Source organism: Bubalus kerabau, chromosome 7 (genome assembly GCF_029407905.1).
Source record: "Bubalus kerabau isolate K-KA32 ecotype Philippines breed swamp buffalo chromosome 7, PCC_UOA_SB_1v2, whole genome shotgun sequence".
In the NCBI taxonomy this organism is placed as follows: Eukaryota; Metazoa; Chordata; class Mammalia; order Artiodactyla; family Bovidae; genus Bubalus; species Bubalus kerabau.
Genome location: NC_073630.1, coordinates 35,619,537 through 35,633,715, shown reverse-complemented (window position 1 = coordinate 35,633,715; position 14,179 = coordinate 35,619,537). Strand labels below are relative to the sequence as shown.

At 38.1% G+C, this 14,179-nt stretch overlaps 1 protein-coding gene across 2 annotated transcripts in view; it reads left to right on the top strand.

Moving 5' to 3' along the window:
* Positions 1 to 14,179, top strand: part of LOC129657645 (bifunctional heparan sulfate N-deacetylase/N-sulfotransferase 4) — a 284,882-nt gene that overhangs the window by 164,831 nt on the left and 105,872 nt on the right. For both annotated transcript variants that reach the window (XM_055588031.1, XM_055588030.1), the window contains exons 4-5: positions 7,763 to 7,948; positions 9,828 to 9,956. In XM_055588031.1, the coding sequence (XP_055444006.1) occupies positions 7,763 to 7,948; positions 9,828 to 9,956 (315 nt within the window). The remainder of the gene's footprint in view (positions 1 to 7,762; positions 7,949 to 9,827; positions 9,957 to 14,179) is intronic.

The window sequence follows — 14,179 nt, the reverse complement described above, 5'->3', positions numbered from 1 at the left end:
TACAAACCTACTAACTGGTTCTTATCTGCCTCCTTACTTCCTTTCAGTTAACTCAACATAGCAGCCCGAAGAATTTTGTTTTTAATGATAGTCTAGATTATCTATTTCTCAAAAAGTTCCCAGTAACTCCTCCTCTCATTCAAGGTAAATAAACATCACCATCCTTATTGAGGCATATTAAGGTCTTACATGCTCTGCACCCATTCCTTCTTGTCATTGATACTGTGTCATGCAACTTCTGTAAAAGCATATTCAATTTGAATGGTGCCCCCTGGAGTTGTTCAGTAAAGAACTTGCAGCAATGAGGCCTCTTGACATCACCTCTTGCTACTCTCCCCCTTTGCTCATGCTGCTCCAAATATAATTGAGTTCTTATTCTTCCTCAAAAATACCTGATGGGCTTTCAACTCAGAGCAATGTATGCATGTACTGTCCCCTCTGCCTGGAATGATCTTCCCCAAGTTATCTGTATGGCTTAATCTCTCACAACTTTAGACCTGGACTCAAAATACTACCTTCTTCATGAGACCCTCAGTGAATGATCTATTTATTATAATGTTGCCACCCATACCCTTTGTTTCCTCTTCATTTCTCTGCTGTGTTTTATCTCCACAGCTCTTGTACTTAGCTGTTCAGTCATGTCTGACTCTTAGCAGTGCTATGGACTGTAGCCTGCCAGACTCCTCTGTCTACGGGATTCTCCAGGCAAAAATACTAGAGTGGGTTTCTGTGCCCTCCTCCAGGGCATCTTCCCAACCCAGAGATTGAACCCAGGTCTCCTGCATGCAGGTGGATTCTTTACCATTTGAGCCACCAGGGAAGCTCTTAGCTCCTTCTAATATAATATTTATGCTCTGTGTGTAGTAAGTTGCTTCAATCATGTCCAACTCTTTGAGACCCTATGGACTGTAGCCTGCCAGGCTCCTCTGTCCATGGGTGGAGAATACTGGAGTGGCTTGCCATGCCTACTGTAGGGGATCTTCCCAACCCAGGGATTGAACTCACATCTCTTATGTATCTCGCATTGGCAGGCAGTTTCTTTACCCTAGCACCACCTTGGAAGCCCTAATATAAAATACACTTTACCAACTGTAATGTTGTTTATGATCTTGTTCTTACCCCACTAAAATATAAGCTTCCTGCCGGCAGAGATTTCTATTTGCTCATTGCTATATCCTCTGTAACTAAAATGGCTCTAATACATAATAATAAATAATAAATATATGTTGAATAATTAGCAATAAAGTGGGAATTCTGAGCACAAAAAGTTAGCAGTGAAAGTGCCTAATCAACTACATTTTATACAGTGTGAATGAAGACTTACTTAGTTTTCCTGTTAGTCATCTTTAAGCAGCTAAGTAGATCTTTAGCAGGTCAAGAATACTAAAGAGAAGTGTCTCAATTGCCCAAAATAGCCCACTTAGAATTGGAAATTTCACACTATAGAAGCAATGCCATTGCTGTGCTATTTCTTTTTCAAAAGAAAAATCCATTTGTAACACAGAGCTCTCCAGAGATCTGTCACCATTTACTAGGCTTCGCTCCAAAAAGTGTCAGGACTGACCCAGCCAATTTCCAGGGTCACGCAGCCATTGCTTTTATCACTTATGAAAACAGAAGACAACTTCAGTACCCAAAACACAGTGCAAAAATCAATGATCCTAGACTCATTCTCAAAGTTGACAATGTGATTCCAAGTCCTTATTAAAAGGAAAAATAGATAATGAGATCTGTTTTCTTTGGTACTAGTGTCACTGCCTAGAAGTTGTGTAATTAGGAGGACAAATCAATAATTTAAGTTCGAAACGGTATTGTTAAATGCATTGTCTCTTTACTATGAGTATATTCATTTATGCTTTACATGTATATTCATTTATGTAATCATCATTTCATTTATTTTTCTTCTATATTCATTTATTAAATATCTGTGATGAATTTATTTAATACAAATTTTTATTTGCTATTTTCTTTAAAAAATATTTATAAAACAAGCATGCTGCTAGGAGTGGGCATATTAAACCATCCTAAAATGTGTTAGGTCTGGTTTCATAATAATAGGGGAAAAATGCCTTTTGTCTGATTCTTCTCCTGTCTGTATCAGGACCTCCATCTATTGTTCAGGTTTCTCTTCAGCTATTGTGATCGATCTAGGGAATGTCTCTGGTATGTCCATGAGTCCAGATCTCCCAACTCCCGTTTTTCTCCTTTTCTCCTCTGACTCTCTATGGTGCGCCAGGTCTTCTAAAAAGTACCTACCAATGATTGACCACAAAATTGTTTTTTCTAGCTCTTGTGTTGTGCCTGAAGATCTTTTGGCCCATATATTAGGATGTGGTTATCCTATGAAGGGGTATTCCTTTACATGCTGGCACAAAGGTGCTTGCAAGTCGTCAACATTAATACATTAGGCAATGTTATTTCAATTCAATCGATTCACCTTCTCTTGTTATGATATGGTTTCACCATGGAGATGACCTGTGACATGTATTATTTAAAGACTGATCGCATGTTAGTCAGTCTGGTGGCCTCAGCCTGCAGTGCTATAACTCAGGGTGTCAGTTCTGGCCAAACATTAAGGTCAGGTTTAGGTGGTGAGGGCATCTAGCCACAAGTCCAGTGGTCAGTGACACAGCCCTGACTCATCAGCTTTGCAGAAGAGACTTCCCGCAAAGACTGAAGGTACTGAAACAAGTAAAGTGCTTATTAGAATGAAAAGAGTACAGTTATTTGTGGACAGGCACAGAGGCCGAGTCATGCCCTTGTGGTGGTTTGAATCACTTTTATGGGGCATTTCTTCCAGGTTTCCTTTGACCAATCATTTTGATTTGCCTGGTTCTGAGTCTATATTTGGTATATCTCAGGAACCTCCCATGTGTAACTCAGGTCTTAACCAAGATGGATTCTAATGAAGAGGCATATGGGTAGTTGACATCACTTATCATGAGGTGACACTCCCTCCCTTTTTTACCTCCAAGGAGCCTTTCTGCACATGTGTAATCCAGGAGGTCTCCTTGACTTCAAGAATGAGGATTATGTGGTCTTTTATCTCTTATCTGGGCAGAGCCCAGCCTCATCCAGCATCCTGCTTTTATAGAGTTTCTGCTATTATGGAGGTTTTGTCCACAGGGGAGAAACTGTTCAGCCTGGGGCCCATCTATTTCCTGCCTCAAGACTGGTCTCCTAGTTATTTTCTCTGTACACTAATCACTGGCTGATCAACATAAGATTTAATGTTTTTGTTGTTCAGTTGCTAAGTCGTATCTGATTCTTTTGAGACCCTATGGGCTATAGCCCACCAGGCTCCTCTGTCTATGAGATTTCTCAAGCAAGAGTACTGGAGTAGGTTGCCATGCCCTCCTCCAGGGGATCTTCCTGACCCAGGGACCGGACTTGCACCTCATGCCTTGGCTGGCTGATTCTTTACCATTGAGCCACCAGGGAAGCCCAGGAATTAATAGTCATATATGATAGTAACCAGCTAGACAAATAAATGTTTCTCAAGTATTAATGAATTTTCTTGAAGATAAACCATGCAGTACTTTAGCAAACGCTCTCCTCAGTTTTCCTAGAATTCAAGCCACTGACATCTTACCTGAACTCCCTAAACCTTTTCTATTAATTAGAAAGGGAAAAGACCACCTGTATCAGTCAGATTTCCATGACAGAAGCAGAAGTCATTTGGAGCTGTTTTAAACAAAGAGAATTTTTATTCAGCGATTCAAGATTCAAGTACTTCCAAAACTTTGGAAAGGCTGATGGAGCAGATTCTAGGCTGTACTCCTCCTCTGGGACTTGCAGAGCCAGACAGAACTGGCTCCCTAGGGGAGCAATCATTTCTAAAGTTGCTACTGGAGCTCTGACAGAAGTATAAGTTTTCACTGCTCCCCTGCAAATGGGCACCAAATTCTGCTTCAGAAGGGATCTTCCATACCAGCAAGAGGAGCCAGGAGCTGCCAGGCTTTAGCATCTGCCCACCTACTGCCTTCTGACATCTTTTCTAAGTACTTCTGGTTGACTGAAACTTGTTTGCATCAAAAATGATAGCTGCAGAGTTTGGGAAGTGTATAATTTTGCTTTATAACCCTTCCAAGTAAAAATAGTGGTAGGGGTTCTGATTCAGAAATATATTTATATTAAAATCAGTTCCCTATTGTCAGTAAAGTGCTTCTAGTCATTACCTGGGAGTGGGGAGAGAGGGTCACAGTAGTAGTGACTGAGTAGAAAAGCAGAAGCAATGAATTTAGAGGATGGGTACAATTCTAGCTCTGATATTTGTAAACATGAGCAAGTTATTTGCCTTCCCTGAGCCTCAGTTTCCATATGTGATAATAACATCCAGGCTACCTTACAGGGAAATTATGAGGATAATGCTAGACATGAATGTAAAAAAACTTCATAAATATCAGATACTAAGCAGTTACAAGCAGATATGATCAGTAGGAAGGACTAATGAAAAATTAAATGAGAGCATGTCGATTACTGTTAGGTGTTTGGTGCTAAATATATTTTATTTTATTCTAGTTTTTGAAAACTGATGACCTTCTTTTTTAATGGTCTATAAATTACCCCATTATCTCATTTTCAAGTCAACTGGGAATTTAACATAAATAGAAAATTAGATCAAGTTAAGCTCCCCATCATTATTTGTGATGCCATGTCATATTATGATATCATAGAACTCCTAGATTCTTTAAAAGACATGGTTTTAATAAATAATATAAAGTAATTTACTCTGTCATTTGTATTTCTAATATCATAATCTCAAATGTTTCCTATAATCACATTAGAAAATATTTCAAATTTTGAAATTTTTGTGATCTTGTGAAAATATATTTAGTTCATTTTTTAGTTGACCAAGTCACTGTGAAGTATGTTTTAAGCTCTAGACAGTAAAGAATGAAGGTTTCTACAGCAAGCCCCTTGATAACAGAAAAAAGAGTTACTAGGGAATTACTTTTCATTTTGTGTTATCATTTAGATGGAAAAAGTATAAACCCATAATTGTCTAGTGTGATTTAGTATTTTGATTGAGCTCCAGTTGTCAGTGTGATAAGATGACTTTATGAGCAGTAGAACATTAAGCCCCCAGAAATCAATAGATATAATAAAATCCTTTTACTGTCCCTTCCTTCCTACTCACCAAATCAATTGCTTTTTACCTTCTAATTTTTTTCATGAAAGTTCTACAATTTATTTTACTACCTGTCAAAAGTGAAATGTCTTTTTTTTTTTTGCTGAATAGATAGATGTTTAATATTTCAATTCTTTCATGATTTTATTTTCTATCTCTTTGCTTCTAGAAGATTCACATACTTATCTAGTGTTCTGAGCCCAAAATTTGGAATAAAGTATTGAAGTGAAAGTGAAAGTTGCTCAGTTGTGTCCGACTTTTTGCGACCACATGGACTCTACAGTCCATGGAATTCTCCAGGGAAGAATATTGGAGTGGGTAGCCTTTCCCTTCTCCAGGGGATCTTCTCAACCAAGGGATCAAATCCAGGTCTCCCTCATTGTGGGCGGATTCTTTACCAGCTGAGCCACAAGGGAAGCCCAAGAATACTGGAGTGGATCAGATCTTCCCAACACAGGAACTGAACCAGTGTCTCCTGCATTGCAGGTGGATTCTTCACCAGCTGTGCTTCTAGAAGTGATACAAATGAGGACTAACAAAGTGATTGGTAAAGATGTTAGAATTCATGCATTGTTGACTTTGTTATTCTTTTAATCATGAAACAAGACTAATACAAAACCATATGAATCACTTGAAAGAATAATAAGAATATAACAGGTTGTCATCCCCTTTTTTTGTAAATCAGAACTACTTCTCTCAGCACCAGTTACACAACTCCTATTCACCAGACAGAGAGATTTGAACACACTTGATCTTAGACTTCTCTCATGAGAAACTTTATCTGTATGTCATACCCAGCTCATTCACATTTTGACTGCTGCATGATACTGATCCTCAGAAGGCTTTGGGACCATTCACTGAGCAACGTGGAACTAACCAGAGAGATCTAAGGCTTTTCCCAGTACATGTTTCCCAGTGATTGTCAGCATAAAAGTAGTTACCTTTTCCTTCTGGTAGTTTCCTAGTAGTTTTATAACTAGACTTTGCCAGCCTTACTTTATATTGAAAACAGAAGCTCCTGGAAGAAGTATTTTTCTTCTGCATACACAAAGAAATGAATTTTCCCCAGTACCTAGCCAAAGACTGCAGCTCATTTTACAGCACTGATTTCATAATTCAGTTTTTCTACGGAGCCATTTATTGTAATAGATGTTAGAAAACACATACTCCTAGTGAAAGAGAGGTGAATCTGACTGTACAGTGAGGGCCAGACTGTGAAAGGAAGAATGAAGGAGACTTGCAAAATCTTTAGGGCCTGTATTCTGAACTGAATGTGGCCTTGACTTAGGCATTGTAGATACGTGATCCATTCACTACTTGCTTATTATGCCAGACTGAATTCTTTCCCTGATCTGTGTATCATATAATAGAAAATATATGTGGCAATTGTCAAGTCAACACGTTTTTGTGTTCTGTTTTTTGATTCAGTCAGCCTTCATGTATTACTGAATATTGTCATCTATACCCTCAATTGATGAGATTCAACCCTTTAAGGCATCTTTATAAAGCAGATAAGCATTTAAAGGGAGAAATACAAAGAAGCAGAAATTAGAAGACTACAGGTCGATATCATGTAGTTTACAATGTAATACCATCCTTCTACAATTTTCTCATATTATTGTTTTAAATTTATCCTTCTTTTCCTTTAGAGTTCACTGTTTACCCAAGACAAGCATCTCATAGTAAACAGTAGGTTTTATAAAAATAAATTGAGCTGCTAAGATCGAAAACCAATCTTCACTTTTCCTTTACCCACTGTATCCAAAACATCACTGACTCTCATATGGCATTTTTTCGTAGGCTTTTAATCTGACCACCAACAATCTAGGTTAGGTCCTCACGTTCCCTCTAAACAGTACCATCACAATAGCTTTGTAATGCACAGGCTTAATTCACATCTTCCTCACTTCTGGTTCATCTTCGCATGTTGTCACCACATCCTGCTTCCTAAGACATAGAGCAGTCACGATCCTTCATGATCACAGAGCTTCCTTGTCTATGCCATTCAAATACATTAATTCCCAATCCCTGATGTTAACAGTAAAAGCTCATCACATTATTGTATGTACTTACCTTTTTGGTTGTCTTCAACATCATAGACACACACCCTACATTGTACTATTCCATCTCTTAGTTGGGCAACTTACACACATGCCATTTTTTTGTTGTTGTTCTTTTCTGAGGAAGGGCCATGTCCTCTTCCTATCTTCCTCCCAAACTTTCTGTATTCAAAATTCAGAATTAATCTTAGCATCCCAGCTGACAGAGAACCTGTCTGCTAATTCAGGAGATGCAGTTTCAGTCCTTGGGTCAGGAAGATCCACTGGAGTAGGAAATGTCAACCTACTCCAATATTCTTGCCTGGAAAATTCCATGGAGAGAGAAATTCAGCAGGCTACAGTTCATGGGTTTGCAAATAGTCAGACATGACTGAGCAACATGTCCAATGAATTTACTACGATTATCATATGATCATGAGTTACTGAAGGACAAAAATGCCATCCTATTAGTTTTTATGTATTTCATCCTTCGCATAGAATTCAATATATCCTAAATAGGTATTTGTGGAAATGATTTTAATTAAATTAAACTGACCACATGGCATATGATGTTATTCTGGCTTTCTTTTAGGAACATGGAATACCTATCAACATGGGCTATGCAGTGGCACCACATCACTCAGGGGTCTACCCAGTTCATATTCAGCTGTATGCAGCTTGGAAGAAGGTCTGGGGTATTCAGGTCACCAGCACTGAAGAGTATCCGCATTTGAAACCTGCACGATACCGAAAGGGCTTCATTCACAATAGCATCATGGTGAGCATGTATTGTTGTGTGTATCGAAGGCTCTCAGTACCTACATGTGGAATGAAGACAAAATCTAACTTCCAAAAAACTCTTTTACATGAGTATCATAAATCTCTTTCACACCATGATGGTCACACATTAATACACTGCTTGGCTATAGACTTGCTTCTTAAGCTGTGGGGTAGTTTTGGCAAATTCGAGACAAGCTCAAAATGTTGGAAGCAGGTTTCATGTAGGTCATCCCCTGCAGTTTCTGGATTTGTCTCTGGACCTTATACTTCTGGGGAGTTTCTCTAGGTCCATTTGTTTGGCTGGTTCTATTTAGAGTTTTCTAGGCAAAATGTAGGTTCATAAATCAAGAAAACACCTCTCAAATCACTACACTATCAACAGACAGAATCTAACAAATAATATCCAAGAGCTAAATTTATCCACTCAGTTTATTTTCAGTTTCAGACACTGAAGAATATCTTAGGATAGCAGTTTTTCATTGTTTTCTTCCTAACATATTATAAAAATGAAGGTATATATTTTATTTTCAAATATATTAACTGAAAAATAACAATTTGATGGAAGGATGATGCATATGTTCCTATAAATGAAAATAAAACCAAAAGTATATCAGATGGGAATTTATAATTATTCATGAGAATGAAAAAAATTGTCTTGTTTTGCTTTGTGATAAAATAGCTCATCTTAAAACATCCATCCCCACATCCAGTGCCTTAGGTCATGTTCTCATCACTGGTTGCCAAGATCATAGGAAAGGTTTACAACTCTTCTCCCTCCTTTAAATATTTACACCTTTTCAACCCATTATTCAGGTTACTACTAGAATCATCTGCCTATCTATCTTTCTACCCAATAAGTATCTAAAACCAAAGAAAAAGTAATAGCACACATGTTACCAGAGATAATACTTAACATTCATTAATCATAAAACTTTAATTTTTTATTGTAAATTGGTACTAGAGGACCTAAAGAAGACTCAGATTTAATGTATCTATTGAAAATGCAACTAAAGGTATTGATGTCCATAGAAATCCAGCAAATATTAAAAGTTTTACCCTGATATAAATGCAGATCAGAGTGAAAGCAGTTTTCCCTTAATTGAATAGTGTGACCATTTGCTATATTATTAAATAGAAACATTCCTTTAAGTCAGCACTATGTATTTTCATTTACCTTGGTTTTAATAAAAGCCTTTATGAAAATTAAGCAAAGAATAAATAGTTATTCTGTGCAACTGAATACATGTCCTCAACCCCATTAGATTATAAGTAGTTTATTATTCAATACAAAGTTTTTGGAATAGAATTACCTATTCACTTTCTCTGTTGAACACTCTGAGTTACAACAGAATTAACCACAAGACATGCCAGAAGCAATCATTAGATAATTTGACTATTACCGGGATTAAAACTTTAATTCAGAGTAGTAAAAACAAAACAGAGTGGTGAGGCTGATGAAAACTCATTGTTTTGAGGACTCTGAGATGTAAGTACATGTAAACTGTATTTCAGGATTAAGGGAAAAAGCAGTCTAATACCATGAAAAATGTAACCTTGGAGAATCTCTATTTTTGAATTAGATTAACCCTAAGAAGCCTTTTTTTTTTAACCAATTCTGTAATATAACTCAGCTGGTAGGTGAAATTTTTAGGCATGAATGAAAATGTTGTAATGTATGTGTCCTATGACTTTGATTGGGCAGCTCTCTTAATATTTACATAATTACACCAGTGTCAGCTCTTGATTACAGTAAGATTTTGGCTTTATCCACTGGGAAACTCTAATAGGAATGATAATCTGCAGACTCTGAAGTCATGACGCAGCAATGGAACTTTTAATTAAGTCATGTCAATATGCTGCTTTTTATTTTTCCTCAGGTCCTCCCTCGACAGACCTGTGGGTTGTTCACACACACTATTTTCTACAAAGAGTATCCAGGAGGCCCCCAAGAACTGGATAAAAGTATCAGAGGAGGTGAACTTTTCCTCACAATCCTTCTAAACCCAGTAAGTATCCTATTTATGCTTTTCACAATAACATCAGACCTTTCAAATATATGTTTCATTTTGTTTCCGTTGTCAACCTTCTCACAAGAGTAGATGGTAAATACTAGAGAGAAATTAGACTACATCTCCAAGTTATTAAATTCCCTTAATAAATGTCAACCAAGAAAAGTACAGATTTGTTAAGATCCATGTGTTGACTATAACAATTAAATGTAAGATAATATCTCAGTGTTGGCTCTTATACTTGAATTGTAGTAAAGACATATATACAGTTTTCTAGCAAGAGATACTGGTTCAAGTGAATTCGATCTCTGGGTCTCGAAGAAACTCAGGAGAAGGAAATGGCAACCCACTTCCTTATTATTGCCAGGAAAATTCTATGAACACAGGAACCTGGCGGGCTACAGTCCATGGGGTCACAACGAGTCAGACGTGACTGAGTACAAAATATTCACAATATGGTGGTGTGTATTTTGCTTTTGAACTGTGGTGTTGGAGAAGACTCTTGAGAGTCCCTTGGACTGCAAGGAGATCCAACCAGTCCATTCTGAAGATCAGCCCTGGGATTTCTTTAGAAGGAATGATGCTAAAGCTGAAACTCCAGTACTTTGGCCACCTCATGCGAAGAGTTGACTCATTGGAAAAGACTCTGATGCTGGGAGGGATTGGGGGCAGGAGGTGAAGGGGACGACAGAGGGTGAGATGGCTGGATGGCATCACTGACTCAATGGACGTGAGTCTGAGTGAACTCCGGGGGTTGGTGATGGACAGGGAGGCCTGGCGTGCTGCAATTCATGGGGTCGCAAAGAGTCAGACACGACTGAGCAACTGATCTGATCTGATCTGATTTTGTCTGTAAGTTGAATCTGCTTCTAGCTCAAGTAGTAGTATGTCTATCAGTAGACATACATATTGCCATCTCTAAAAATGTTCACAATGAAAAGCTGCATTGAAAATACACCATGTTTGTATTAGTTCCTCAGTTATGTCTGAGACTTTGTCACCCCGTGGACTGTAGCACGCCAGGCTCCTCTGCCCATATAATTCTCCAGCCAAGAATACTGGAGCGGGTTGCCATTTCCTTCTACGTGAAAATACATAACTATGCATTATCTTTAAATACTAGGGTCATCTGAGGCTTCTTTTTAAAATATTCATTAATTTTATTTGGAATTAAACCTAGAAAATTTGTCCCTTTTAATTGTGCCCTTTGATTATTCAGAGTTTTTCAATTTGATTTCCAGTTATATGTGGAAAAGTATAGCAATATGGGGATATATTGTCACTAGATAATGTTGCAATTACTTCAGCTTTTTCCATTTTTTTTCCCTTAAGGATTCCATTTCTGAGGTTTTAGAGAGGCATGTCATTTTTTTTTACATCCCACTGCACACAAGAAAATGTGAAATAGTGAGTTGTATGCTATGTCTAACTTGTTTGGGTAAGAAATTTTCATACTGGGAGAAAATGATTCATGCTTTAAACAAAACTATGTTTCAGTTGCCTCCGTTGAAGCTTCAGGTATGTTTAAATAAATTTAGATAATATATATGCTATTTGTAATCCATGAAGAAAGGAAATAAAAACCTACCTTGTGTATAGATGAAAACTTGTAAATTGGATTGAAGGGGTAGGGAAATGGGGGCAAAAATGCATGTTGTTATTCAGTCACTAAGTTGTGTCTGACTCTTTGAGACTCCATAGACTACAGCACTCCAGGCTTCCTTGTTCTTCACCATCTACCAGAGTCTGCTCAGATTCATGTCCGTTGAGTTGACGATGCTATCTGTTGCCCTCTTCTTTACCCTTCAATGTTTCTCAGAATCGGGATCTTTTCTAATGAGTTGGCTCTTCCCATCAGGTGACCCAAGTATTAGAACTTCAACTTCAGCATCTGTCCTTCCAATGAATATTCAGGGTTGATTTCCTTTAGGATTGACCGGTTTGATTGCCTTGCAGTCCAAGGGACGCTGAAGAATCTTCTCTAACACCATAGTTCAAAAGCATCAATTCTTTGGCACTCAGCCTTCTTTATGGTCCAACTCTCACATCCATATATGACTACTGGAACCACCATAGCTTTGACTAGACGGACCTTTGTGGACAAAGTGATGTCTCTGCTTTTTAATACCCTATCTAGATTTGTCACAGCTTTCCTTCCAAGGAGCAAGCATCTTTTAATTTCATGACTGAAGTCACTGTATGCTGTGATTTTGGAGCATAAGAAAATAAAATCTGATACTGCTTCCACTTTTTATTCTTCTATTTGCCATGTATGATTGGGCCAGATGCCATGATCTTTGCTTTTCGAATGATACAAGTTTTAAGCCAGCTTTTTCACCCTCCTCTTTCATCCTCATCAAGAGCTTCTTTAGTTTTTGTCGCTTTCTGCAGTTAAAGTGGTATCATCTGCATATCTGAGGTTGTTGATATTTCTCCTGGCAAACTTGATTCCAGATTGTGAGTCATCCTGCCTGGCATTTCATATGATGTACTCTGCATAGAAATTAAATAAGCAAGGTGACAATATACAGGCTTGATGTACTCTTTTCCCAATTTGGAAACAGTCAGTTGTTCCATGTCCAATTCAAACTGTTGCTTCCTGACCCACATACATGTTTCTCAGGAGGCAGGTAGGGCGGTCTGGTATTCCCATCTCTTTAAGACTTTTCCAGTTTGTTGTGATCCACACAATCAGAGGCTTTAGCATAGTCAGTGAAGCAGTAGTAGATGCTTTTCTCTGAAATTCCCTTGCTTTCTCTATGATGCAATGAATGTTGGTAATTTGATCTCTGGTTCCTCTGTGTTTTGTAAACCCAGTTTGTACATCTGAAAGTTCTTAGTTCATGTACTGCTGAAGCCTAGCTTGAAGGACTTTGAGTATGGGGAATGAGCACTTCATCTGAGTATGAGTAATCAACAAACTTCTTTGAACTGCAGGACTATTAAAAATAAAACAGATCGTCTTTTTTGTTGGGGTTCCACTAAACTGGGGAATAGCTTGGATGCTCTATGATTTTAGTAAGAAATTCTATTTTTCAAAACTTGTTTGCTCTCCTGTAAGACAAACTTATAAACTAGACAATCTTCAGTGTTCCTCAAAAGTATTCCTTTTGGATATTTCATTTTGTATGTGTTGAATTCAAGCTCACTGAGACTTAAAAGAATCAATAACATCACAAAATATTGTTGAGAGTTGATACATACATGTGAATGTGAGTGAAAGCAAATATGGGAAATCTTTCTCTTCACTCCTTCCTTCATTAATTGAGAATTTGATCTTCATAGAAGCAAGGGTCACATCTTCATACTGTTTTCACTTTGGGGTACACTCCCAGCCCCAAATCTGCCCTTGTCCCCTCTTCAGGGGAAGGGATAAGCATCAGAACAATGATGATTCCCTCCCATGAACCTCTAGCCCCAAGGTCTGATTGTTACTGATATTCACCACCTGGGTGCCCATGGGGCTACTTGCCATTAAAGAGATGTATTTATAACTCTGCTTTTCAAAAACTTTGAATTTAGCACTCCATATATAGCATCATTCAGAGACTAACAGTTGGCCCTTGACAGTGGTAAAGAACACACCTGCCAGCACAGGAGACATGAGACCTGGGTTCGATCCCTGAGTCGGGAAGATCCCCTGAACAAGGAAACAGCAACCTACTCCAGTATTTTTTCCTAGAGAATGCCATGGACAGAGGAGCCCGGCAGGCTACAGTCCATGGGGTTGCAAAGAGTCGGACACAACTGAAGTGACTTAGCATGCAAGCATGCATAAATCGTTACTCAGAGGGTAATAGTTGGTCCTTTAAATAAGATGGAAGACTATTTGGCACTTATACCTGTAGCACTTGCTATAAACTGACAAAATAACACTAACCTCACTTAAAAAGCTAATCATTGCCAACCAAAGTTATTTTAATTGCAGGAGAAATAGAACAATGGAAGAGGGGAGTTTTCAGGAGATTTCTAGAATCCAATAACAAACTGTACTTAATCATTGTGAACTAATGGTGATCTTAAAGTAGGATTCATGAGTAAAGGCAAGAAACCCAGATAGACAAAGAAGAAGGAGCAATGTTAGAGATGATTAACAGTGTGGATAATATAAGTCATTCTAGGTACAGTGATATGAAGCTGGGATCAGACAAATAGCAGTCCACAAAGATATGGGAGTAAGGGATAATGCTGCTCAAAACATGAACAGTGTAGTCATAGGC